Source organism: Dendrobates tinctorius, unplaced genomic scaffold (genome assembly GCF_039654945.1).
Source record: "Dendrobates tinctorius isolate UK_male_01 unplaced genomic scaffold, ASM3965494v1 ptg000016l, whole genome shotgun sequence".
NCBI classification, from domain to species: Eukaryota; Metazoa; Chordata; class Amphibia; order Anura; family Dendrobatidae; genus Dendrobates; species Dendrobates tinctorius.
Window position 1 is genome coordinate 51,537,514 of NW_027361684.1, and position 27,728 is coordinate 51,565,241.

General features: G+C 42.7%; 1 protein-coding gene across 4 annotated transcripts in view; it reads right to left on the reverse strand.

Annotated features, from left to right (window-relative positions):
* Positions 1 to 7,213: 7,213 nt before the first annotated feature.
* MBTPS2 (membrane bound transcription factor peptidase, site 2) overlaps positions 7,214 to 27,728 on the reverse strand; it is a 102,678-nt gene continuing 82,163 nt past the window's right edge. For 2 of the 4 annotated variants that reach the window (XM_073565842.1, XM_073565839.1), the window contains 5 exons: positions 24,491 to 24,671; positions 22,819 to 22,913; positions 14,023 to 14,218; positions 10,340 to 10,415; positions 7,214 to 8,526 (listed from right to left, as the gene is read on the reverse strand). In XM_073565842.1, coding sequence (XP_073421943.1) covers positions 8,304 to 8,526; positions 10,340 to 10,415; positions 14,023 to 14,218; positions 22,819 to 22,913; positions 24,491 to 24,671 — 771 coding nt within the window. In that variant the 3' untranslated portion in view covers positions 7,214 to 8,303. Of the gene's footprint in view, positions 8,527 to 10,339; positions 10,416 to 13,069; positions 13,306 to 14,022; positions 14,219 to 22,818; positions 22,914 to 24,490; positions 24,672 to 27,728 lie in introns of those variants that run through there. The other 2 variants (XM_073565840.1, XM_073565841.1) reach the window with 2 other exon arrangements.

Genomic DNA, 27,728 nt, shown 5'->3' on the forward strand with positions numbered 1-27,728 from the left:
TACCAGGTTTTTTGTCTGGACTGGGCCATTCGCTGATGTTCTTTAGCCAAGGTAGCTAGCTGGGCGAGACGGTCTCTGAACTCTAGAACATAGGGAACGATGGGCATTCCGGTATATGAGATGTCTCCCTCCAAAATGTTCTTTCAGAAGAGTGAGAGGCCCACGGACCTTCCAGCTAAAACAGTAGTTCGAAGGGAGAGAACCCTGTGGACTCTTGGGGAACTTTTCGATAGGCGAAGAGATGTGGCAGGTATTTTTCAGTCTTTTTCAACGTCAGCAATAATAGTAATGGCTTCATCGGCCAGGGCTGCAGCTCTATCCACGGTACCCGGCGTGCGCTCCTGGACCCATTCCCGTACCTCTGCGGGCACTTGGCAAGAAATTGTTCTATAAGGAACGCCTGTATAACATCTTCCACAGTAAAGGCATTTTCTGCTTCCAGCCATCTGAGACATGCCTGGGACATCTTATGTGCATACATCCTAAACGATCCCCCCGTGGTGCATGGGAGGTCTTGGAACTTGGCCCTATATGAGTCTGGAGTGATAGCATGGTAATCCAGGATAGTTCGCTTTACAGTGTTATAATCCCGATTCCGCTGTGAGTCAATGTTTTGGTAAGCCTCCGCCATGCTTCCGTTCAGGAGTCCCACTAACAAACGCATCTAGCCAGAGTGGGGCACCTCCATCACAGCACACTGCTGCTCAAAGTCCTTGAAGAACCCCTCCACATCTCCGGAAGCCTCATCAAATGGTTTAAACTCTGTCTGGGTGATCCGTACAGGCTCCCGGATCGTTGGGTTTACACTCCACATTGCATTACTCCCTCTTTCAAGCGCCAATGCTTCTTGTCTCCGCTGTGCCCAGTGGCCAGCCTCCTTATACTCCTGAAACGCCGGGGCCCAGTACCGCCATCTCTTCTACGTACCACACCAACCACTGGCTTTTTGGGGTGGGAATCCCTGTCTCCAGCGCTTGTCCTTCAGACATTTGGGAGGAGGTGGCCGGGCTAGCACCAACCAGTAAGTCAATTAAGGCTTCTTTAGTCAGTCCCTGGTAGTTCAGGCCCAGGTCTCTGGCTCTCTCCTGTAAACTGGATACAGTCCAATTTCTGTACTCACTCTGTGGGTGGTTCTCCATTGGGTTACACTCTGTTGATCCCACCGCTATCACCAGTTGTCACGGGGTCCTTCTCCGATACCACACAATCAACAGAGCGAGGGAAGTGTGAACAATCCCAAGACCTTTATTATAGGCAAAACTAAAAGGTCCATAAACAATCCACCACACTGAGGATACAATAGTCCAGAACACAAATGCAGTTCAGTAACAGGATGAATGTCCAAGGAGATGAGAGTCCAAAAATCCAGCAGAGGATAAAATGGGTCCATATGCTTCCCCTTCTCTTTGACGTGCCGTCTTCACACGATCATCACCACACAGGGTCTGACTTGACCAGCTCCTGCCCTCCCCAGCCCCCTCCTTATGTCCAGGGGTAGTCAGACAGGTTGGGGCGATTTTCAGGCCTCCTAGACCTGACAAAGGTGCCTTGGGGATTAAGGCACTAGAGGGGGTCATCAAGAGGCATAGATGCAGTCAAGCTGCAGGCAGTAAGTGAGCTAATTAAATTATCAGACTTTTGGAAGGTAATTGAGACCCGACAATATGGGGAATACACACTATGGAAATCCATAGAATATAAATATACACAAAATGATACCCACATAACACATCACATGAGCGTGCGGACATGGGGATTCGTGAATCGAGACAAAAGAGCAGCCCAAGATTAATTTTATATTTAATCGCTGAAAAGGCACACTAGAAATATATAGGTATATATTTACAAGAACAATATATACAGGTATACAGTCACAAGTGTAGTACAAGGATAGGGTGTTAGGCTGGCGGAACGCATAAAATAATACAAGTGACAATGAGGTGCATTTGCAGCCTGGGGTCCACCGTAAAGAGATGTAGAACTGCTGCTCGGTAATGGCGGAGGCTACTCGGCAAGCAATAAATGAACACACAAGGGTTAGCGTCACCCAGTGTGTACAGAAGCGAGTTCTGTTACTTCACAGAACCGCGGTGCCGCACAAAATGCTGAAGCCTGTTAAGCTCACAGGGCTCGGCCAGATGAGCGCTAGAATACGGACACAGGACTCTGCTCCAAGGACACGGGATTGGAGTCCTTATAGTCCACTAGCGCTCAGCACCGCTGCCAGCAAGGGTGATAATTACAGATAAGCGTGCAGGGGTGCACAAAGCCGCTCAGGCAAAACTAAGTCCAAAATGAGGGTCTGCCTTATCTCCTAGGCTGTTCCCTCCCACACTCTGCTGCCACCCCTGGGCTGTGCTGCTTCCCTCCTCCCATGTCTGAGAATAAGATTTTCTGTCCAGAATCGTGGATGGCCCATAACTTTGCGCCCAAAGCTCTGAATGGGTTGGTTGTGCCGCCACTGGGTTCCACTGGATTTTATCTGCGCTTAGAGACCAAATATGCCTACCATATGTAATTCCTGTTAGCTATGCTCTATAACTCCATAATGCAGGGTTCTGGAGGTGGCTAAATAATATGTGCGAGTGGGGAAAGGAATGCCGATTCCGATTATGTGCTCGGCTAGTCTCAGAGATATTGCATTCTGTTAGTATAGGTCATTTTCCAGTTTCAATACCTCAGAGCCTGCTGTGACTTGTTGTACCATGGGGTCTCCATGTGCTTCAGTCAGACAAAAGAGCCAGCTGGCTGCAACTGCAAAAAAAAAGTTTGCACCCTTGTGTTAAGAGGTTCAAAGAGTTTCTTCCTAGCTCTTTTAATTAAAAGAAAACAATGATCCAGTGGAATCCCAAGGGTAGGGGCACATTTCCTTCATCCCTCACAGTATCATATGCATTATGCACCTTAGTATGTAATAATTATCATCATGTTTACACTTGGATTATGATTTATTTTAATGTGTTGCTTATCCATCATATGATATAGTTTGCCTGCTGCCATTACAATAAGTTTTCCTGTTAGGCTATGGTGCCACATTTTTAGCTCACTACCGAGCATACTGGCTCACTTTCTTTTTTTATTGGTTTTATGAAATTTTTGTCATGTATTTCAATAAAGTATTTGTAATTTAGTAGTTCATGGTGCACCTTTTCTTTTACATGCTTTTACATATTCTGACATGTTGAACAATGTTTCTTTACTCCTTGCCTACCTTTATGGTTTTACTGCTGTCAGTGTTAACCTACAATGTGGAACATTACAATAAGAACAAGGAAAACAATTACATGAACATGTGTGTTCAAACTTTTGACCTGGTATTGTATGATTAGTTACCTACTGTCATGATCCATGCTGGATCATGACAGATAAAATGCACTAATAACCTTTTTTTTCCCTTAAGCTGTGGTGCTTAAAGATAGTTTTGCCCCCGGTGGCCGTTAGGGTCATTGCACTGTGGTGGTCTCAGTTCTAATTTTGCCCCCGGTGGCCATTAGGGTCATTGCACTCTGGTTTCTTTAGTTTAGTGCATGTGATTATAAAGCAGGTGTGATTGCTCTGGCTCTGCTATAAAAGAGTGTCAGGTGTTGCAATCACTGTTGGTGATAGTGGTCATTTCCAACCATCCTTGGTGGAGGAAGGAGCTAGAGAGAGTTCCTTGCAGCACAGTCAGAGTCCTGGTGTGGAAGGAGTCACAGAGGGGATTTCCTTGCAGCTCTGACAGAGCTTGGTGGCAACTATTCAGGAGGAAAGCTGCATTCTGGTGGTGGACTCTGTTACTGGGAAGCAAGAGCAACAGAGCAAAGCTAAGTGGTGTTTCCCTGTTTGTATTTTTCCCTGGTGTGTATTAGTACAGCGGTGGGGCCAGTACGTGCACCACCAGCTCCCTAGCAAGTGATAGGTGTAGGGTGTGCTAGGGTGACAGGTTCCGGCTAGGTGACACGTGAGGAGCCTGTACAGGGAACGTTAGGAGTGTGAGGGACACTGACTCAGGGGAGTGCAGGAGGTCTCCACGTCCCCATTCCCTATCACAGGGCCCACCGTTGTAACTGTTTCCCCTTCCCCCGTGTCTTGATGTTTTAGTTACCGGCCTGCACGTCGTGTCACACAGGACAGTTACACGTGCCATGTCTTGTCTTAGTTACCGGCCTGCGGGTCGTGTCACACAGGACGGGTCCACGTGACATTATCACCAACCATAACGTTTTTCTCAGTTGAGCCATGGGCCAAGTGCAGACCGGTGAGCAGTTGCTGCTGGCCCTCACTGAGGTGAGGAGCTGAATGATGTGTTTCAGCAGCACCTGCAGCGGATTTATGGGTCTGAGGCCTATCCTCTGCCTCAATTAGAGGGTCCATATACGGCTTTGGCGAGGATGTGCCGTGGAGTCACTGCTGGGGAGCAGGACTTGCTTATACAGGCGGACGTACCTAGGCAGGTGGGTGGAGTCGGTGTCCCCATGGTGCTGCCTGGTGTTCCCCAAGGTGAAGGGATACGTCCCTGTAGAGAGCAGACTAATGATTTAGTCCTTGGCACTGACGCCGAAATTTCTGTACTACCAGAGAAGCCGTGCCTTCTGGTCGTGTGGAGGAAGACGGCCTGGGAGTGTATATTTCCTCCTCGCCCTCAGAAGGTACTATGTCAGCAAAGGTGATGGTTGGCGAGGTACCTGAGGGCATACCGGTGCTTGTTAACAATGGAGCAGAAGTCAGTCTGGTGGATGCTCAGTTTGTCCAGACTCATGGGCTGAGTGGTGAGACGCTGGACAAACCCATAAGCGTCCAAGCCATTAACTCTGTCCCACTGAGCCAGAGGGGGTTAAACCAAGTCGTAGAAGACATTGTTCTATATAGTGAACATCATGATGAGCCCCAGTCATACTACGTCTTGGAGGGAAATCCAGTACCTATCGTTGTGGGCCCCCCTTGGTCTAAAAAAACACAACCCGGTTTTAGATTGGCAGACTAGGGAAGTAGTCAGCTGGGAGCAGTCGTGTGAGGGCTGCTGCCTAGGGGCTACTGTCTCTGCCGTCTCTCTACAACCGACCCCTTTCTCTTGAGTGAGAGCAGCAGATGTGCTGCAGGAGAGTAGGGGCAAGTCTCAACCCTCGCCATTAGCCAACCCTGGGAGGCACAGACCTCATGGTGGAAGGGGTTGGAGGGTGGTGTACCCCGTGGTGAGTGTGGTGACACAGGGGGACGCCTCTGTTGTCAATCCCAGAAAGAGTCCACCGAATTGTGACAAACGAATGTGTGGCAATAAACGTTCAGGTCCGGACCTGTGTGTGAACGAGCATGTATGGGTGGCCACCAAAAAACATCCAGTGGAAGTGTGTTACGGAGTCTTACCAGCTCGAGTTACCCCCAAACATACACATACACTACTCGTTCCCCAGGTCGGCCCTTCGGAGATGGGTGGTGCCTCCGGAACATACATTGCCAATACCAGCGGTGCTCGTTTGTCATAAACCTGAAGTGCAGGTAGTTGCTGGGGTGAACTCTGGACCTGGGCGCCCCCGCTGTAGGTGGTTCCCTGATGAGGAGCGGTCTTGAGGGTCCAGAGGCCCCTCATTAAGGGGAGGGTACTGTCATGATCCATGCTGGATCATGACAGATATAATGCACTAGTAACCTTTTTTTCCTTAAGCTGTGGTGCTTAAAGATAGTTTTGCCCCCGGTGGCCGTTAGGGTCATTGCACTGTGGTGGTTTCAGTTCTTGTTTTGCCCCCGGTGGCCATTAGGGTCATTGCACTCTGGTTTCTTTAGTTTAGTGCATGTGATTATAAAGCAGGTGTGATTGCTCTGGCTCTGCTATAAAAGAGTGTCAGGTGTTGCAATCACTGTTGGTGATAGTGGTCATTTCCAACCAAACTTGGTGGAGGAAGGAGCTAGAGAGAGTTCCTTGCAGCACAGTCAGAGTCCTGGTGTGGAAGGAGTCACAGAGGGGATTTCCTTGCAGCTCTGACAGAGCTTGGTGGCAGCTATTCTGGAGGAAAGCTGCATTCTGGTGGTGGACTCTGTTGCTGGGAGCAAGAGAGCAAAGCTAAGTGGTGTTTCCCTGTTTGTATTTTTCCCTGGTGTGTATTAGTACAGCGGTGGGGCCAGTACGTGCACCACCAGCTCCCTAGCAAGGGATAGGTGTAGGGTGTGCTAGGGTGACAGGTTCCGGCTCGGCGACAGGTGAGGAGCCTGTATAGGGAACGTTAGGAGTGTGAGGGACACTGACTCAGGGGAGTGCAGGAAGTCTCCACGTCCCCGTTCCCTATCGCAGGGCCCACCGTTGTAACTGTTTCCCCTTCCCCCGTGTCGTTGTCTTAGTTACCGGCCTGCGGGTCGTGTCACACAGGACGGGTCCACGCGACACCTACAATCCATACATTTCAAACCCTGTTATGATGGGCATCTGTGACGTGATCCCCAGTCTAATTACCTACATACGGTCCTCAGCAGACAGAAGATCGTTCTCGAACCTCCTGCCACCTATAGGATGACATCATGCAGAGGAGTGTCTTGGCGGCTGTTAGAGTTCATCCCCTTCTCTTCCCAGCCAAGTGCTACCCTTCTTGATCCTCTATATATTCACCACCCATTTATAGATACAATTTATGCCATATAAACGTCAGGGGATATCAAGCTAAATTGTATCACACAAGAATACATTAAGACTGCAAAATGAGTCATGGGACAGCAGATTTATATAAATGATCTATCACCGCCATTAGATAGTCTCATTTTCTCTGAGTCCTACCTCCTATGCAGAGTCAAAGGCATCATTAAAAATGTATTTTGGTTTAAGAGATCCATATCAGAAGGGATGGAGGAATCAACACTGAATACAAACCAGAAACGCAACAGCAACTTGCAGGAATGTTCAAGGCATAGACAAAACTTCTACATTATTAATGGATGCACGATTTAGGCAAACAGCGTTAGCTGACGTGCTAACCAAATTGAAAAAGTATCAAAAGCATAAGAAAAAAGTTAACCGTTTTAGATATAGTTTGCTCTCTCAAGTAAATATGCACAATATCTGCATGGCTTTGGGAAATGTGAAAGTGGAAAGCTGCTTAAAAAAGTGCGCACAAAGTTGCATAATGTCAGCACAATCAAAGCCTTATTTGAATGTTTGTATTCCTAATGATTGTTGAAATGACTGTGACCAATGAAGAGAAGGTGGTACTGGTGTGACTGATGACATAAATAAATAATAATAAGAAAATACAGAAAACTTAGCAATATATTTTATTATTGAAAAATGTATTTCTTCATTTATAAGTCAATTCTCCACATCTAGCCTGGGGTGTTTGTTTTTTTTTCAATATACAAATAAAACTTATTCAGACAAAAACAAACACATAGAAATGTCGCTGAAGGTTCTAGTCATTGTTTTCTATCACACCAGTGTTGGATTCACAGCTACACTGCTTAGTATTGCTGTTTAATACCCACCTTATTACAAGTGCGTCACAAGATGTGCAACAGAGTTACAGGAGGGCTGTATCTCCTATTCTCTGTATGCAGTGTATAGGGGACATCTAACAGTGTCTATCCTTGAGTTTAGGGACAATTAGTAATTAGAGATTGTGCCAGCATCAAATGGACACTGGTGAAAAAAAACACATACAAGTCATACAAATTTTCTGTCCCCTAGGAGAAAAAAAAATATTTATTTCTAGTGCAACCTACTGAAGGTAGACACCCTACAAGTCAATGCCCGACCCTTTAACGAGCCTAACCACATGACTTAGGATACGTATACAAGTCTTACCATGGACAGAAATAGTGCTAATCCTATGGATACCCACATAGTAGCTGATGCCTAATAGTCATCTTAAATGACAGATACACTGTAACACATATGTAGAATGAAGAGTCAGTAAAACATGGGACCTTACAACAAGTTTATCAGTGAACAGGCAGGTAGGCTACTGCTGCAACAATACAGACTGAAAGCTAATTGCTTCCATGACAAAAATATCCCTTGTGTCCTCAATAAAACAATGCTCACAAACAAATGTATATACATTAGTATGATGATGGTATTAGTCTATAAAAGCCATTCCTTTGGACTTTGTGTTGCACAGTATTTGTCTCCATCCTCAACCTCCAGCCTCTGATCGATCTGATTGTTATGTCCTATAGACCCCAAAAAAGAGAAGCTCCGCACTTGTCATTCACTGAATGGTTCTCATCAGAGGATCAGGCCGTTTTGGTCATATATGCAGCGAATAAAAGGAACTAAAGAATAGTGCATGGATTTGGAAGTCAAGTTCATTAAGACTGAATTTGTAACCAAAAAGGAAATGTGGCTAACGGGCTGTCACCATCCAAAGTCCCAGTGCCACATTAGCAGTTAACAGAACACTGCCAGCTAGAAGAATGAAAAAACCCAAAAGTTCTCTGTTCTCCTTCTCTACTATAAGAGAACTCAGTGCAGCTTCCAGGAAAGAGTTCAGGATCCACTGCCCATCCAGTGCAAAGCAGGGAACTGCATTGATTACCGCCAGCGCCCCAGACAAGGAAATCACATATCTCAGTGCAATTAAGGAAACCCAACCAGGCAATATGTTAAATGGTTACATATAAATGCATAAGACCTAAGAAGGGCAAGGAATTTTCCACAGCACTATAGCACCTTCCTATTCAGATTAATTCTAAAAGTGCCAATACACCTTTGATAGCTATAGGGTGACCACTCATTTGGCGGACAACTATTCCTCCAAACCACCCCATGCACATGCATGCTCAATTTGGTTGGACATGTGTGTGTTTTCAATGAAGAGCTTGGAGAAAGCCGAACCAGTCACCTCTGATGGCAGCTTATCTCTCCTCAGAACAATAAGATAAGGGGTTAAGATTAACATGTCTGATCATCTTTTGGGGTAAAGTGGAGAGGCCCCCCATATATATAAGATATTGGCAGGCTCAGACGACTTTGCTCTATAGTGTATGGAGACCTTCAATAGGAGCACATCACATAGGAACTACAATCAGTGGGTTTAGATCATACCTTCTCCTCTCTACAGAGATGCTGCAGCCATTTTTGCAAAACTAACAGGACTTCTAATGGAGTGTTATCCAGTTCCTAGCGCCATGTCACCAGCAAATGGCTATGCCCTCATAGCTTGGTATAATAAAAAGTTAATGACAGGCAATATAGATACATATAAACATATATGCAGGACTAAGTAAGGACTGATAGTCAACTATAAGATACGGGGGGAGGAGAACCAAAAAGACGATCTCAGAGTCCATAGTATAGTGAACAAAAAATAACTATTAAATAGCTTTAACAGGCATGAATGAGCATGGACTGTGTACTCTGAGATTGTCTTTTTGGTTCTCCCTCCGCCCCGTCTCATAGCGTGGTGGCAGAGGACTAGCAGAGTGGAACTGGCTCCAAATTTTGTGTTACTAGTTTTTTTCAGACACCTTCGCCAAACTAAACCTAATGCAAATGGAACGGTTTTATAATCAATCTTAGTTAACTCAGCACAGAAAGTACTTAAAGGGGCTCTCTTGGCAAAATAAAACTTTGCCCACAGAAAGGGATATGAAAAAAGAAAACAAACTAGCCACCTGGATCCAGTACAGGTCGTCCATGGTCTGCCAAGACAGGAAGTTGTGATATCACCGATCCGTTCCAATGGCTTCCAGACCGCTTTTGGCCTCTAATTGGCTACCGTGGTCAGGTGACTTGAGTATCGCATCATTGGATGTTTTATGACACAATGTTCAAAGTCACCTGACAGCTGCAGCCAATCACTGATCACAGTCATCCTGCGATCATTTAAATGGTCATCACTGCAAGGAGTGGCCTGTGCTGCTGTAGGGGGCCAGTAGGCAAGTGTGGCCGAATTTGTAATTTTTTATACATGCCATCTATCTGGCAAAATTTTATTTTGCTTGGACAACCCCATTAAAGTTAAAATGTATAAATTAATGTGACTAAATGTTGTCCTCAAAACCCGATCTCATGCCAGGGATGCAAACGCATAACAATGCCCACAAGGTGGTATATAGAAGTAATACAGTGTGATATTAGTGTACCATGTCAAATACAGTGTGATAATGCCTCCTTTCTGCGGCAGCAGCAATGCCCACGGAGCAAATGTCTACAGGATACATAGTAGGAATAAAGATTTTAGTGCTCAAGGCCTTTAGTGCAATAAAATATTATTATAGATCCAACCTCACAACAAATTAGTGAAATCTTCAAATCCTAATTTATGAGTGACTGAATACTGAGGAAATCTGAGAGCTACCTTATAAAAAAAAAGTCATTACCCTTTATCCCTACGGTATATGTTCTGCTCAGTGATGAATAAGGTACTGTAAAGGATACTTGCAGAAGGTCTCTATGACCACTGGGAGGTCGACACTGAGAAACTTGTATCGAGGAATGAAACTGCTCAGACTTACTGTGGAGAGAAGGGACATAGTCATTACTTCCAGGCAGGTGATAGTTTAGGTATAATACCTCGCAGATATATACCTGTAATTATTAACCGTTATCAGACTTGCATCAACTAATATAGCCTAAGGAGGTTTCCACAGAGTATACTACATCTAGAAATCAGACCTATGTCCGATCTGCGGGAACCAGGATGTAGAGCACAATAAGCTGAACAGACTGATTTCCATATTAGTGGGAAAAGATTCAGTAAAACAGGGTGGATAAAAATCTTGATTTTTTTAAAAAAATCAAAAAAATCAGATTTTTTTTATTTAAATCAGATTTTTTTGATTTAAATCATTTTTCTTTTCATAGACTTTAACCATCCCAGTAAAATGTCTGTTAAAAAAATAGGTTGTAAATTAATTGCCAGACTTACCACTAGTACTAGGCTCCTGGTGCATAAGAAGCTGTGGGGGTTCATTGACATTAGTTGTATCACTATCAACATCTTCATTTCCCTTCTGGTTGCAGTTTTCATAATGTGATTTCAAACGGCAAACAAGTCCTTGGATATCCTTTTGACAGTATTTGCACTTTGCTCTTGCACCTTTCTTTCCAAGATCTGCTGCTGGCATCTCAACAAAATGAACCCAAATAGGGTCTCTCTTACGACCTGCTGCCATGGCTCACACAGCTCACTTATGAAGTTTGATTGTTACTACAGCCTGAGCCAAGCACTGCTGATGTTACTACAGCCTGAGCCAAGTACTGCTGACTATCCAACAAGTTTGGGCATGTCAACTGAATGCAGGGAAAAAGAAACTAAACCAAAACTGAAACCAAGCTAGAAGTGTGGAATTAAAGGGGCAGTATGAACAAAATGTGGAGGCTATTAATAGTTTATACAATTAAGACATGCTGCTTTTAAACACCTACCTATTGCCATATAGTAAAACAAAAAAGATTTTTACTTACTTTGGGGTCCCCCCCTCACCCTGGCGTTAGATCGTTGCCCCTAGTTTCGTCCGTGTAACTATGGGCGCACATGCACACTGCTCTCACTTCTCATTTTAATCGTGATTTATATTAAAAAAAAACCTTTTGATTTAAATCAGTGATTTAAATCATGATTAAAATCATGATTTAAATCGATCCGATTTAAATAGAAAAAAATCTTTTGATTTAAATCGTGATTTAAATCATGATTTAAATCGGCGTGATTTAAATCAATCCACCCTGCAGTAAAATAGTAAATCATTCATTAAATGGAACTTGTCACCAGAAAAAAAAAACACTATTAACCTGCAGATATGGAGTTAATAGTGTTACTAACCTGCCCCAACGCCACTTACCACAATGCTGTGGGGAGAAAATGAACTTTATTACCCTGTTCTGGTTTCAGTCACAGTGGTGGCGCTGGCTCAGTGCGATAGCTGTAACCGCATCCACGGCCTTGACTGACACTGGCCGGCTGTCAGTCAGAATGCTGCCAAGGAGAATAAAGTTCATTTTCTTCCCACAGTGTTCGGCTAAGTGCGGGTGCCGGGCAGGTTAATAACGTTTAATCCCATATCAGCAGGTTAATAGCGTTTCTTTGTGGTTACAGGTTCCCTTTAAACTTTTGATTATTCTAGGCTTATAAATCCAGTGGGCGGTCCTACTCAGTGACTGACAGCCTCCTCTGTAGTCACTGAGTAGGACCACGTATTTGACTCCTCTCTGTATGCACAGGGAAGGCTGTCGATCACTGATTAGGCCAGCCCACTGGACTCCTAATCTTTAAAATAGGCAGACGGCTAACTGAATAAATTAGCAGTTTGACTGAAACTTTCTACACAGATAGGGTGCCATGCACATGGCACCTGCAGGTTAGAATGTATTTTTAGCAATGTGACAGATTCACTTAAATTGATTGTCCACTACTCGGACAATCCCTTCTTAATTACTAAATTTCATTGTTTAAAATAAAAAAAGAAGCCTGTATTCGCCTCCAGTACCGGCGCCATTCTAGCAGTGTTGGAATTGGGGCTCACGTGACATAAAATGTGAGGCCTGCAATAAAGCAGCAACCACTAATGAGCAGCTTCACTCTCACTTCCCTCAGATGAAACGGAGATCCAGAACAAATGAGCGCAGCCGCAGTTATGACTTTTTACGGACGTCAGTTTTGTCTGAAGGAAGTAAGCGGCCAGTTATTGGCTACAGGGCTCACATGACATAATGTCATACAAGCCCCGGGAAACCCGATGTCGTCATTGGAGGTGACTACAGACTGTTATTATTTTAGATGGGGGAGTATTTTAATGGAGAAGAGGTTGTCCGAGTAGTTGACACCACCGTAAAGATAGCATGCCATTAATCCAACCATGCAAATAACTGGCATCTTTACAAGTACATTCAGTTCCTAAAATGAACTGACAGTACAAGAGAAGCATAGTACTCCACCACTTTCAATTATTGTGTACCAGAGTTTTCCTGTGTAATATAAAGCTACTCATGTATAGCAATTAAGCTTTCCATGGTAAATGCAATTTAATTAAGCAGTATCAGGTACCATAATGACTTAAAGAATGTAATTACCACACTTATACTAAATTCCTCAGCAGTGCCAAGGAAAAAAGCAATGTGTTGGGTGCTGTAGCTTCAAAATCACAGTACTTGACATGAAAGCCATTTGCTGTTCAGCATGTCACTGTGAATAAAACAGGTCATACACATTAGATAAGTGATCTTACGAGTATGGGGACCTTCAGACTGGCCCATGTCAGCAAATGCTGAGGGAAAAGATGTTGGGCACTTTGAATTTCCACATGCCTGATCCCTTGTTCCTGCAGGAAATAAGCATCTGGTAGTGGCTTATTACTCTTTTCCTCACAGAAATAAACAAGCCCGCCCAGTATGGCTTATGGTGCCTGATGGACAAAACAGGGATTGGAAAGTTGTTATTTCTCAACTGGACAGGCAATATATCTGCCCCAGTGCCACTTAAAAGGGTAACTGTACTTTCCAGAAACTTTGCAGAATAAGCAGTCCTGAGTGTACATGAGGTATAACACTATTTCTGCTCCTTTTTTAGCTTGCATCCAGCACTTTCAGCAGTTGTTCCCTCTGCAGGCTCTACTAATTGAATGAGCTGGTGGGAAGAAAAGAGCTGCTATGATGTTTCCCATAGACAGCACGGTACACAGAGATAGATTCCTGCTCCTCATTTCCTAGATTGCACACAGCGCCAGACACGGAGGACTATAATCAGTAGTACTCAGCTGTGTGGATGTGAATCCAGCTATGAAGTGAGGTAAAAGTCTTGTTAGAAAACTCAGCACAATCTTTTTGTGTCCCCCTAACCTTGTTTTCTCTCTGCTCCTTACGCCTTACCCCTATCCATAGAGTATAATGGGAGGTGTAAGCTGACACCTCAGTCTGTCTTGATTTGAAGAAGAGAGACTTTAGTAGTTTTTTTCAGAGTGAATGTGAGTTTAGAAGGTGTGGGGGGAGTGGCTCATGTTTAGGGAATAAAGGAGAATTCTCTGATAAGATTTATAATAAAGTTTCTTATATTCACTTGTATTATTGATTTATGCAAAGTTTGAAGAAACGACAGTTCCCATTTCAGTCTCACATTTTCTCACCTCCATATTCCAGGTGTACAGGATATCCAATAAATAACATATCTAGCTGAGGCGCGTGCTTTACTCTGATCAGCCGAGTCTGATTCTCTATTGATGGGATGGCACAGACACTGGCAGCCGATGACTTCTGACAGTCTGCGTTCGACTGGCATTGTGGACTTGATTGTATTGCTTTCCTTGCAGCCAGACAAGCATACTGTAGATGGAAAACCAAGATCACAGGTTATTACATTTTTTAAACGTGAAAAAAAAACAAAAAACTTTTAAATACATACATACAGTGCCTGGCGAAAGTATTCGGCCCCCTGGAACTTTTCAACCTTTTCCCACATATCATGCTTCAAACATAAAGATACCAAATGTAAATTTTTGGTGAAGATTCAACAACAAGTGGGACACAATTGTGAAGTTGAACGAAATTTATTGGTTATTTTAAATTTTTGTGGAAATACAACTGAAAAGTGGGGCGTGCAATATTATTCGGCCGCTTTAACTTAATACTTTGTTGCGCCACCTTTTCCTGTGATTACAGCTGCAAGTCGCTTGGGGTATGTCTCTATCAGTTTTGTACATCAAGAGACAAATTCTTGCCCATTCTTCCTTGGCAAATAGCTCGAGCTCAGTGAGGTTTAATGGAGATCGTTTGTGAACAGCAGTTTTCAGCTCTTTCTACATTCTCGATTGAATTCAGGTCTGGACTTTGACTTGGCCATTCTAACACCTGGATACGTTTATTTGTGAACCATTCCATTGTAGATTTTGCTTTATGTTTGGGATCATTGTCTTGTTGGAAGTCAAATCTCCGTATCAGGTCTTTTTCAGACTCCAACAGGTTTTCTTGAAGAATGGTCCTGTATTTGGCTCCATCCATCTTCCCATTTATTTTAACCAGCTTCCCTGTCCCTGCTGAAGAAAAGCAGGCCCAAACCATGATGCTGCCACCACCATGTTTGACAGTGGGGATGGTGTGTTCAGGGTGATGAGCTGTGCTGCCTTTACGCCAAACATATCGTTTGACATTGTTGCCAAAAAGTTCGATTTTGATTTCAGCTGACTAGAGCACCTTCTTCCACATATTTGCTGTGTCTCCCAGGTGGCTTGTTGCAAACTTTAAACAACACTTTTTATGGATATCTTTGAGAAATGGCTTTCTTCTTGCCACTCTTCCATAAAGGCCAGATTTGTGCAGTACACGACTGATTGTTGTCCTATGGACAGACTGTCCCACCTCAGCTGTAGATCACTGCAGTTCATCCAAAGTGATCATGGGCCTTTTGGCTGCATCTCTGATCAGTCTTCTCCTTGTCTGAGATAAAAGTTTAGAGGGACGGCCGGATCATGATAGATTTGCAGTGGTATGATACTCCTTCCATTTCAATATGATCACTGGCACAGTGCTCCTTGGGATGTTTAAAGTTTTGGAAATCATTTTGTATCCAAATCCGGCTTTAAACTTCTCCACAACAGTATCACAGACCTGCCTGTTGTGTTTCTTGGTCTTCATGACGCTCTCTGTGCTTCAAACAGAACCCTGAGACTATAACAGAGCAGGGGCATTTATACGGAGACTTGATTACACACAAGTGGATTATATTTATCATCATTAGTCATTTAGGACAACATTGGATCATTCAGAGATCCACAATGAACTTCTGAAGTGAGTTTGCAACACTGAAAGTAAAGGGGCCGAATAATATTGCATGCCCCACTTTTCAGTTTTTGTATTTCCACAAAAATTTTAAATAACCAATAAATTTCATTCAACTTCACAATTGTGTCCCACTTGTTGATCCTTCACCAAAAATTTACATTTGGTATCTTTATGTTGAAGCATGATATGTGGGAACAGGTTCAAAAAGTTCCAGGGGGCCGAATACTTTCACAAGGCACTGTATGTCAGAGTTAGCACTTGTGTACAATAACATCGATTCTGGCAATATGCAGATTAACGTCAGTGCTGGGAAACAGATTTTGTGAATCCCTGTGATGTTAGGAAATGTGTAAAACCATTGGTGGGGTATAATAAAGTACAGTATGTGTGTATATTATACATGGCGGGTATAACTGCTCATCACACAGATATGCTGACATATTACATTCCCTGTGTTTCTGTTGACTCCGCACTATTGTACAATCAGTGTTGGTGTTAAGTGTAAAGGTCAGTGACCATGGTACATATCCAATACGAATCCACAGCTCTCACATAGACACGTGATGGCTTATTCCAGCACAATGATCACAGACAGATAACGTCACTTTTTATCAGCATTTTTATCTGTTTATTATCAACACACAGATCTTTTCCAAGAGTATCTGAAATATAGCACAGCTAGAATAACTAATCTGCAAACACAGAGATAATGGTAGACTAAGACATATGCAGTATCGGTGCTCTCAGTTTTTTTCATAGAAAGAGTCAAATACACACACTTGTGTTGTTAGCAAAGGATACTGTTTGTATGCACAGACTATGCACGGGACGGATGATAAAAGAGGGTTCTTTTGATATATACTGACATATCCCACCCAGCAATATCTTTTATTCCCATTTAGTCCTCTTGTTCTTAGTCTTAACGGTTTCTCTTATAAGAGCCGATCTCTTTAGTTATCCTTGAAGAACTTGCATCATGTCTTCTGCTGATCAGCAGTATCTTGTAGCAATTTAGACTCCAATCTTCGGTCTTGTAGTATCTCTCTGAGGCCGGAATCACACGTGCGAGGGATAAGGCCGAGTCTCGCACGTTAATAACTGGCACTCGGATTGGAGTGTGCGGCTGCATAGCAATACATGCAGCTGCAAGCTCCGCTCCTGATTGCCAGCGGCAGTGCCGAGTATTAACATTCCTCGCATGTGTGATCCCGGCCTGACATTGTATGTCACTGTGTTTCCATATACTGATACTCCTCTATACACAAAGTGCATCTATAGTGGAGGAAAAAAGTATTGAACACCAGCAATTTTCTAAGTAAATATATTTCTAAAGGTGCTATTGACATGAAATTCTCACCTGATATCTGTAACAGCCCATCCAATTTACACAGGCAAATAAATCAAACCACAGATGTCCATAAATTAAATTTACATCTAATGACTAACACAGAGAAAAATTATTGAACCCATAAAGAAACAAGGATGCAAATATATATATAGAAAGTCATAAAACCAGCTGAAATCTATCGGTAATTAGAAAGCAGTCCTGCCTCTTAGTTAAAAATAATATCAGCTGGTTCAACTGATGCCCTATAAAATGGTGTCTCATTACCAAGGTGCCACACAAGAAACATCTCATGGTGGGTAAACCAGTAAGCTGTCTCAAGACCTTTGCAACCTTACTGTTGCAAAACAGATTGATGGTATTGGTTACAGCAGAATTTCTAAACTATTGAAGGTTCGAGTGAGCACTGTTGGGGCCATAATCTGGAAGTGGAAAGAACATAATTTCATCATAAACTGGCCACGACTAGGTGCTCTCCGCAAGGTTTCAGACATAGGAGTGAAAAGAATTATCAGAATTATCAGAATTATTATTATGTTCAAGAGTCAAGGACCACCCGTGGAGAGCTATAGAGAAAGACCTGGAATCAGCAGGTACAATTGTTTCAAAGAAAATGCACTCAACCCCCATGGCCTGTATGCACCGCTCACCACGCAAGACTCCATTGCTGGATAAAAAGAATGTTCAAACAAGTTTCAAGTACTGGAAAACTTCATATTATGGAAGGAAGTATGAACGGAGACAGTCTTGAAAAAAAATCTGCTGCCATCTACCAGGATGATGAAGATGAAACGAGAGTGGACATTTCAGCAAGGCAATTATCACAAACACACAGCCAAGGAAATTCTCAGTTTGCTTCAGAGAAAACAAATAAAGCTGCTAGAATGGCTCAGCCAATCTCCTGACCTGAATACAATATAAAGTTCATCGAAGCTTCAGGATTTGAAGAGTGCTTGTGAGGAAGAATGGGCCAAAATTACACCTGAGCAATGCATGCGACTAGCTTCTCCTTACATGAGGATTGAAGTTGCCAACATCAACAAAGGCTTTTGTGCAAAGTATTAATTAAATTTCAGTAAACACATGTAATAATTTTTCCCTGTGTAATTTCTCATTATTAGACATAATTTATGGCCATTTATAGTTTGATTTCTTTTCCTGTGTGAATTGGATGGGTTGTTACTAATATCTGGTGAGAATTTTTTCAAGGATTCCCATGCCAATTATTACAGACAGGTGTGTACCATATTTTTCGGATTATAAGACGCACTTTTTTCCTTCAAGTTTAGGAGTAAAATGGGAGTGCGTCTTATAATCCAGAGTGAGCTTACCAGGGGATGGTGGAGTGGGGACATAGGGGGCAGGGTTGCTGCTTCAGGAGGCCGGCAGCTGAAGCGTACCAATGTTGTGATGCCTGGGATCTCAGAAATTGTTGGCGCCGGTGAGTGAAGTCCATTTCCCCAATGATATCGCTGCGGTGGGCATCGGGAAAATGGCCACCGAAGGCGGCGCATGCGCAGATCGAGATCTCAGGAGAAGACCCTGCCTTCTGTGACCCCGCTCCATTGCTGCAGCCTGCCAGGTAAGCTACTGGTAAAAGAGAATATAAGAAAAATGAAGGAAAAGACACTACATAAAGATGTGTACGCCTGACATCATATAAATGTACAAAAGTTTATTGAACAACAAGATACAACATTAAAAACATTTAAAACCAACCAATGGTACATAAAACATCCAGAAGCAACAATATGCTCATTTGATATACACTTAGGTAGGAAGGATCATCCCCGCGCTGCCGCAAGAAGAATTCCAAAAATTGTAGAGGTTTCAGCGTGGTTTATTCTACGCGTTTCAGGGTTCAGGTAACCCCTTCATCAGGACATACCACAAATATTGTACCATTTGATATACAGCAGTCCCTATTATTTTTAAGAATAATATCCCCAGAAAATAAACATGGCCTGAATGTATAGAAATGTTAGAGATTATATATACACCCTTTTAGGTATAAAAGAGACATATATAGCCCAGTATTTAAGAAGGGCCAGCCCTTTAATTGGTATACAAAAACATCCAGCTAGTGAATCCTGTAGATGTCATGTAAAAGCAATATCAGATTGTAAGGTGGAACAGATGGTCCCATGATGTTAGAATGACCAATAATCAAAAAATATGTATACAAACAAATAAAGGTGACCACCAGATACTGCTAAGTCTTAGTAGCTCAAGGCTAGAGAAGTGAGACCATGAAACGAATATCAAAAAATACATGAACGAGGAATGGTAGTGAAAGTACTGAGATAGGAACCAATAGGATAGATGGAATAGTCAGAATATACCTGCTGAAATCTATACAAGGAGCTAATAAAGGGTGCTGTAAAATTGAGGGGGACGTAGAGAGGACCCCACGCGTATCGCTGTGACATACACAGCTTCGTCAATTGCAGAAATTCACACACCTTTGCCAGTATCAATAAGGTTATTAATGGATGCTTAAGGAATATTCTGCCATGCTGAACACACATGGAAACATAGATCATCAAGATCAGCTGCTGGCAGCTCCCTTTGTAATTGCGGACAAATAACTTCCCAGGTGTGCTCGATGGAAGACAAGTCGATGCAAGCCATGGTACCATGTTTAGGTGACACAGAAAGCTAACAATAAACACGAGCAACATGTAAATTTTCATTTACTTCATTACACACTTTATGGTATTTTTTGGATGCTGTGGGTCATACAAACAGTCCTATCCAACAATCACTGTAACAACTACGCCATTTTTCATACTACATTTTAGTGTGCACCAGGCATATATATATATATATATATATATTCTGGATGCATCAATAGGCTGTGAACAGAAAGCTTGTATAAAAATAAAAAAATAAAAAAAGGGGGTCGTTTTCTGATACCTGGCCTGCAATGGCATATCTACTTTTCGACTACAATTTATTCACAGAAGTACAGTATAATTCAACAAAAGTGTTACTATATACAGTGTATATTTATACACTGCTCAAAAAATAAAAGGAACACTGAAATACCACATACTAGATATCACCAAATTAAATATTCCGGTTGCAAATCTTTATTCATTACATAGTGGAATGCGATGAGAACAATAAAAACATAAAAATGATCAATGTAAATCAAAAGTAATATCCCATGGAGGTCTGGATTTGGAAATCAAAGTGGAAAATTAAATTAGAGACTGATCCAACTTCAGTGAAAATGCCTCAAGACAAGGAAATGATGTTCACTAGTGTGGGTGACATCCACGTGCCTATATGACCTCCCTACAACGTCTGGACATGCTCCTGATGAGGCGGCGGATGTTCTCCTGAGGGATCTCCTCCAAGACATAGATTAAAGCATAAGTCAACTCCTGGACAGTCTGTATTGCAACTGGCATAGGTGGAATGAATGAGGCATGATGTCCCAGATGTGCTCGATTGGATTCAGGTGTGGGGAACGGGTGGGCCAGTCCATAGCATCAATGCCTTCATCATGCAGGAACTGCTGACACACTTCAGCCACATGAGGCCTCGCTTTGTCATGCATCAGAAGGAGCCTAGGGCCCAGTGCACCTGCATATAGTCTCAAAATGGGTCTGAGGATCTCATTCCTGTACCTAATGGCAGTCAGGGTAACTCTTGCTAGCACGTGTAGGGCTGTGCGGCCCTCCAAAGAAATGCCTCCTCACACCATTACTGACCAACCGCCAAACTGGTCATGCTGGAGGATGTTACAGGCAGCAGAATATTCTCCACGGCGTCTGCTGCTCTGTCACATGTCCTCAGTGTGAACCTGCTCTTATCCATGAAGAGCACGGGTGCCAATGTCGAGTCTGCCAATCTTGATGCTCTCTGGCAAATCCCAGTCGCCCTGCATGGTGTTGAGCTGTAAGCGCAACACCCACTTGTGAATGTCTGCCCTCATACCATCCTCATAGAATCTGTTTCTGACACAGTTTGAGCAGACACATGGATATTAGTGGCCTGCTGAGGTCATTTTGCAGGGCTCTGGCACTGCTCCTTTTGTTCCACCTTGCATAAAAGAAGAGGTAGCGATTCTGCTGCTGGGTTGTTGCCCTCCTATGGCCCCTCCACGCCTCACAGTGTACTGGCTTGACTCTTGATATCTGCTCCATGCTCTGGACACTGTGCTGACATGCACAGTTACCATTCTTGCCACAGCTCGCATTGATGTGCCATTCTAGATGAGTTACACTACCTGAGCAACTTCAGTGGGTTGTAGACACCAACTTATACTACTGTATAGTACCTCTAGGGGTGAGAGCAATGACAAAATGCAAAAGTGATCAAAACAACTAAAAAAGGATGAGAACAGAGAAATGGGCTGTGGTCACCACCTGCAGATCCACTTCTTTGTAGGGGTGGTCTTGCTAGTTGCCCATCATTTCTACCTGTTGTTTGTTCCATTTGCAGGAGAAATTGATTCACAATCAGTGTTACTTCATAACTGGACAGGTTGATTTCACAGAAGTGTGATTGACTAGGAGTTACATTGTGTTGTTTAAGGGTACTGTCACACTTAGCGATGTACCAGCGAACCCGACCAGCGATATGACGCGGTCAGGATCGCTGGTGCATCGCTAAGTGGTCACTAGTGAGCTGCCACACAGGCAGATCTCACCAGCGACATCGCTGGGGACGGGGGTCGCTACTTACCTGTCACACCAGGCGATCCTGCGTCCTCCCGCCCGGCTCCACGCGTCGCTCGTCGTCACAGCAGGAAGCGCCGGAGGAAGCTGACGACGAGAAACAGTCCAGCCTGTTCTCGCGCGATCAGCGATAATCAGCGGGGGAGCCGGTCGTAGGTAAGTATCAGACACAGCGATATCGCTAGCAATATCGCTATAACGTCACTAGTTATAGCGATATTGCTAGCGATATCTCTTAGTGTGACAGGCCCCTAAAATTTCCGTGTGTTTTTGAGCAGTGCTTTTTCTTTGTATTGTAAAAAATAATCTTACAAAGAAGAATTTCAAAACTTTTTCCACCTTAATGTCATCCATAATATGTAAAAATCCATTGAGAAGTATACTGAAATCATTTTGAAGGGGTATATAAGAATAAGAAAACTACACTAATGTGCCTGCATAAGTGTGAACACCCTCTTATAATTGGGGAAGCGGTTGTGTTTAGAATTAGTCAATCACATTTACACTCATGTTACATAGTAGAAGTACACAGCTGTTACTATTTAAAAGGATTCCAATTCATCCCATATAGAGTTCACCTGTTCTAGTTGGATATTCCTGACATTTTCTTAGTTGCATTGTACAGAAAAAGTAATGGTCCATAAACAGCTTACAACACAGCAAAGGGATCTTACTGTTAAAAGCTATCTGTCAGGAGACTATTACAAAAACATTTTCATTAGATATGCAATGGAAAACTGTGAATCAAGAAAAGGCTTAATTTGGCACAACAGTGATAATACCTAGAAGTAGCTTTTCCTCAAAATTTGATTAAAAGACAAGAAGAAAACTGGTCCGGGCGGCTGCCAAAAGACCTACAACAACATTAAAGAAGCTGCAGGAATTTCTGTCAAGTACTGGTTGTGTACAGTAGTATTCTAGAAGGCCACTAGACAGTCTATAGAGCTGTGGGATTCCAGATTTGTACACTGGTTTTTTTGGGGGGAAGCAGCAAGAACGGCAGGTGTGTGGGACCCCGAGCGGTCTGATTCTAAAACTATCCAAGTTCTGGAAATCCCCTTTAAACAATATATTTAGACCATACATTATTGACTGCTGTAGTAAATGCTTACCTGCTGACTGTAACCACTACTACTGTAGGAGAAGCATATGTCAGATAGACTATTGTTACTGCAGCACTCCACGGATCCATCCAGCCGTCTGTACACTGAAATGCAGGTAATCATCGTTAATGACTACTATTTTCCAGAACAAGTATGCTGGTAAGTCAGACCATCCTTACATCTTCCCAGCTCATCTGTCTTAAAGGGAATCGGTCAGGTGATTTTTGTGTAGTATACTAATAGTATCCTGAAATAAGGCTTGGGCAGCCCTTTCGGGATATGTAACTTTTATTTCTCTATGTGGCCCCGTGGGGTCTTGTAAGCTCTGGACAAATTTATTGTCTTTGACAGCAAGTCAAGCATATGTAAATTGCAAACGAATATTCACTTCCCCCACCCATCCCTCCCAGCGGTGTCATTGATACAGTCAGACTGCTGAGTTACTAGCCCGAGGATCTCATTGTAATCCTCAGACTGGCCATCAGCACTACTGACCTGAGCATGACGGCATGTATTTCTATGAAGCTGTCACTCTCAGGTCAGGAGAGAAAACGGCCAGTCCAAAGATTGTGATGCGATCCTCGGGCATATGGCAGTCTGACCAAATCAGCGATGCCAGTGCAGGGGGGTGTTTGGGATTATGTGCAGGAAAAGGGTGAATATTCATTTTCCATTTCCATGTGCTTGACATGTCGTTGCGAGACAGTAAATTTGTCCAGGGCTCTTGCATATTACTGATATAATTTCTAGTACCGATACCAACTGTGCAGTTTCACATGCTTCTAATCATTTCATTACTCACCACCATAGACAAATATCATCCCTTCAGGTTTTAGTTATATAGGGAGTTAAAAGGACTAGCAGAGTAGGTGATCACAGGAGATTTACTGACCAGAGAAGCCTTTTGGCTTTACAACCTAGGTACTCGGGTCCCAGATGGTCTCAACATGCGAAAGGAAATTATGTTCCACTATTAATTCAAGACAGGCTGTTACATGTATAATTTAATTGTTTTTAATAATTTTCTTGATTATTGTTTTTATACTGCACCTTATTCTGGGTACGCATTTCACGCCCATTATGCAGATTTCCCCGGCTGAATGTGCTATGTGTCACGTGTTTTTTTTCTGCTCATCTGTTTCCAATTTTGTGAGAGCTTATAGGGCTCTTTTCTTTTTGGATTCATTAGCTTTGACAAAGGACGCTGGAGTGCCTCTGAAACCCGTAGCTTCCAATATGCCTGTTCACATCTAACCATGTTTTGTCTTACCACCATCATGGAGTTGGTCTTTTTATCCAAATTTTTCAATAAAGGATCAAATTTTTCAAAATGTAGCTGGTATCCATGATTTTTCTGCATGAGAATGTACATGTGTGGGTTTTGTATGTGTATAGATTACACACATACTGTCACAATGTGTAAAGTGTGTATTTAATTCTGTGTCACAATGACAATATATACACACAGTATGTGATTTGTTTTTCTGCAAACTTTCCCTATGAACTTCCTAGGATTATGATCTACACATAATTATTTTACTAGTTTTCGAAAAAAAAAAACTCCAGTGTGAACGAGACATTATGCTGATAAAAGCAAAGATGAGACAAGTAAACCTCAAAATAGAAATGTGAAAAAACACATTATCCTTAATGACTGATGGTTTGGCACTTGTTATTCTACCTCTGCTAGGGAAATGCAGCTGTTGGAGACTTGTGGTGCTGACGCAGAAGCCGGATTGGGGCTTTAAGGAGACGTCAGATAGACATTTATGCCAATCATCCACACTTCTCACTGGACAGTCTTGAATGTGGGTTATGATGTCTCGGACAAACAAACCTCTTGGTCCACTTGCTGGAGATTCCTTGAAAAGTAAAAAATTGAGTTGAGGAAAAATCATTCAATGAAGACAGTTATGAGCACATGTCTGTATGGCCTACAATGTTTTTCCTTTGTTATGGATTAAAGAACATCCTTTTAGTGAACTATAAAGCAGACATGAATTTACCTTAACCCTACGTGGTATAGTACTGAAGCTGTAGCGTTGAAGGATCAGGAGCCACTTTAAAGGGCAACGGTCACTAGTTTTATCATATATCAACTAAAACTATCACTTTCTTCAGCGCTTGTGCTGCAATCCATAAATGCTTATATAACCCTGACTTCCCCTCTATACCACCCAAAAACCTTGTTAAGTTCTCCCGCTGTGTATGGTAATCCAGTTGGTCGGGTTTGTGTGGTTTCGGGCCTCTCCATCCTTCCCCCCACACTACTGCTCGCCATCCTCCTTTAATTGACGTGGATGACCCCTCACATCATTCAAATTGTGCACAGAAATTGCGGTACACATCTGCACACTATGCTTTGACCTACCACAGGCGCATGAGCACTTATGTTTTCAGCTCTGCCTGCAGTGGGGCAAACCATAGTGTGCAGGCACGAGCTGCGATTTCTGTGCGCCGGCGAAAGATTTTCCCGGCAATGTGGATAACGCGACGCGTCATTCACGTCAGATAAAGAAGGATGATGGCGAGCAGCAGCTGAGAACAAGGATGGAGAGGCCCGAAACCACGCCCATCAGAGCGGACCAACAGGATACAGCGATGGAGGACTTAAAAAGGTTTTTGGGGTGTATACAGGGGGAGTCAAGGGGTTATATAAGCATTCATGGAATGCAGTACAGGCGCTGAATAAGGTGATCATTCTAGTTGTTATATGACAAAACTGGAGCCAGGTTCCCTTTAAAGGTGGTGACTGGCTCGAATATTGGCAAATGAGCGATCTACAGTCAAGTACTGCCTGATTATTCAGTGTGCAGGAACAAGGAGGATCTGTCCACATGCCAAACAGGACATCATATTAGAGCGTGTCGAAGTATACCTGGTCTCTAAAGGAAAGAGAACAAGTATGAGGATATACTGGTCTGTCCACTGCATAATGAAGAACTGAACACAAAAAAAGGAAAACGGAAAGTGACATGGTAATAAGTCCAGGTGTACAAAATACACTATGTGGCCAATACACAAGCATACAGCGTCTACCACCACAATGTAAATGTTAAAACATGAGGTACTTAGTATTATTTTGATCAAATGTGCAAAAGCCACACTATCAAATCAAGGTGTACCTATTAAATGGATGGTCCCTAGCACTTGTGTCTGACCGCTCTGTGCTAAGCCATGCCTCATCATAACTGAAAGCTTGGAAGGACAGGTAGACAAAGATGCTGAACCCTGAAGGGGTCCACAACCCCCCCCCCCCCCCCCAAAAAAAAAAAAAAAAAAAAAAAAAATGTGCCGGCAGATCTTTAGTATTAACTGAATGTACTGGCGCACAAATACGAGTGATCGGGTCCCATCCATATGTAGGTGTGGGTATTTAGATGGCAGTTGCACTTTTATTAACTTTTTTAATTAAAAAAAAGAGAAAAGTTAATTAACCTCTTTAGTGACCACTATTTGCATTTTTACTGACCTGAGATATAAGAGAATAGCATCCCCCCGATGGGTCAAAACACAGCAGCTGTCAGGTGTACGCTATAGCTGCATCAGCCATGGTCGGTGCTGTCACCAACCATGACCGTTTAACTCCTTAGATGCTGCTGTCAATAGTGACTATGGCATTTAGATGGTTAAGTGTGGAGGCCTCTTTAACATCATTGGCACCCTGAGATCATGATTGTTTGGGGTTGATGTTTTCCATGGCAATTCGCTATAGCCTTAGATTCTGGTGGCTACAGTGACCTGTTCAAAGGTTAGCAACATTTAGGTGGTAAAAATACAATTGTTCAATGTTGTCATGCCACTTTGCATTAATTCCTGAAAAGCACCTAAAGGGTTAATAAACTACCTGACAGCAGATTTGAATATGCTAACTGGTGCAGTTTTTAACCCCTTTAACCCCCAAGTCTGTTTAAACCTTCAAGACCAGGCCAATTTTTACAATTCTGACCACTGTCACTTTCTGTGGTAATAATTCTGGAACGCCTCAATGAATCCCACTGATTCTGAGATTGTTTTTTCGTGACCTATTGTACCTCATGATAGTGGTAACAATTGTTCAATATAACTTGCCTTTATTTGTGGAAAAAAAAACAGAAATTTGGCAAAAAGTTTGAAAATTTTGCAATTTTCAAACTTTTAATTTTTATGCCCTTAAATCAGAGAGATATGTCACACAAAATAGTATAACATTTCCCACATGTGTACTTCACATCAGCACAATTTTTGAATCGTAATTTTTTTTTGTTAGGACGCTATAAGGGTTACAAGCTCACCAGCAATTTCGCATTTTTCCAACAAAAGTTACAAACCTATTTTTTTGGGGACCACCTCACATTTGAAGTGATTTAAAGGGTCTACATGGCAGAAATTACCCCAAATTTGAACGATTCTAAAAACTTCACCCCTCGATGTGATCAAAACCACATTCAAGAAGTTTATTAGCCCTTCAGGTGCTACACATGAATTAATGGAATGTGGAAGGAAAATATGAACACTTAACTTTTTTCACAAATATGTTACTTAGACTCAATTTCTTTATTTTCACAAGAGTAACCGGAAAAAATGGATCCCATAATACACAGATATGCCATAAGTTTGGGAAAACCACTGTTTCCGCGCATGGAAAGGCTCGGAAGGAGCACCATTTGACTTTTTGAATGCAAAATTTGCTGGAATAATTAGCGTACACTATGTCGCGTTTGGAGAGCCCCTGATGTACCTAGACAGTGGAAACCTCCACAAATGACCCCATTTTGGAAACTAGACCCCTTACCATAAACATTTTTTTAGCCCCATTTTTTTTTTATTTTCACAAGGGTATCAGGAGACAATGGAACCCAAAATTTGATGTGCAATTTCTCCTGAGTACAAAGATACTCCATATGTAGGGGTAATAAACTACTGTTTGGGTTCATGGC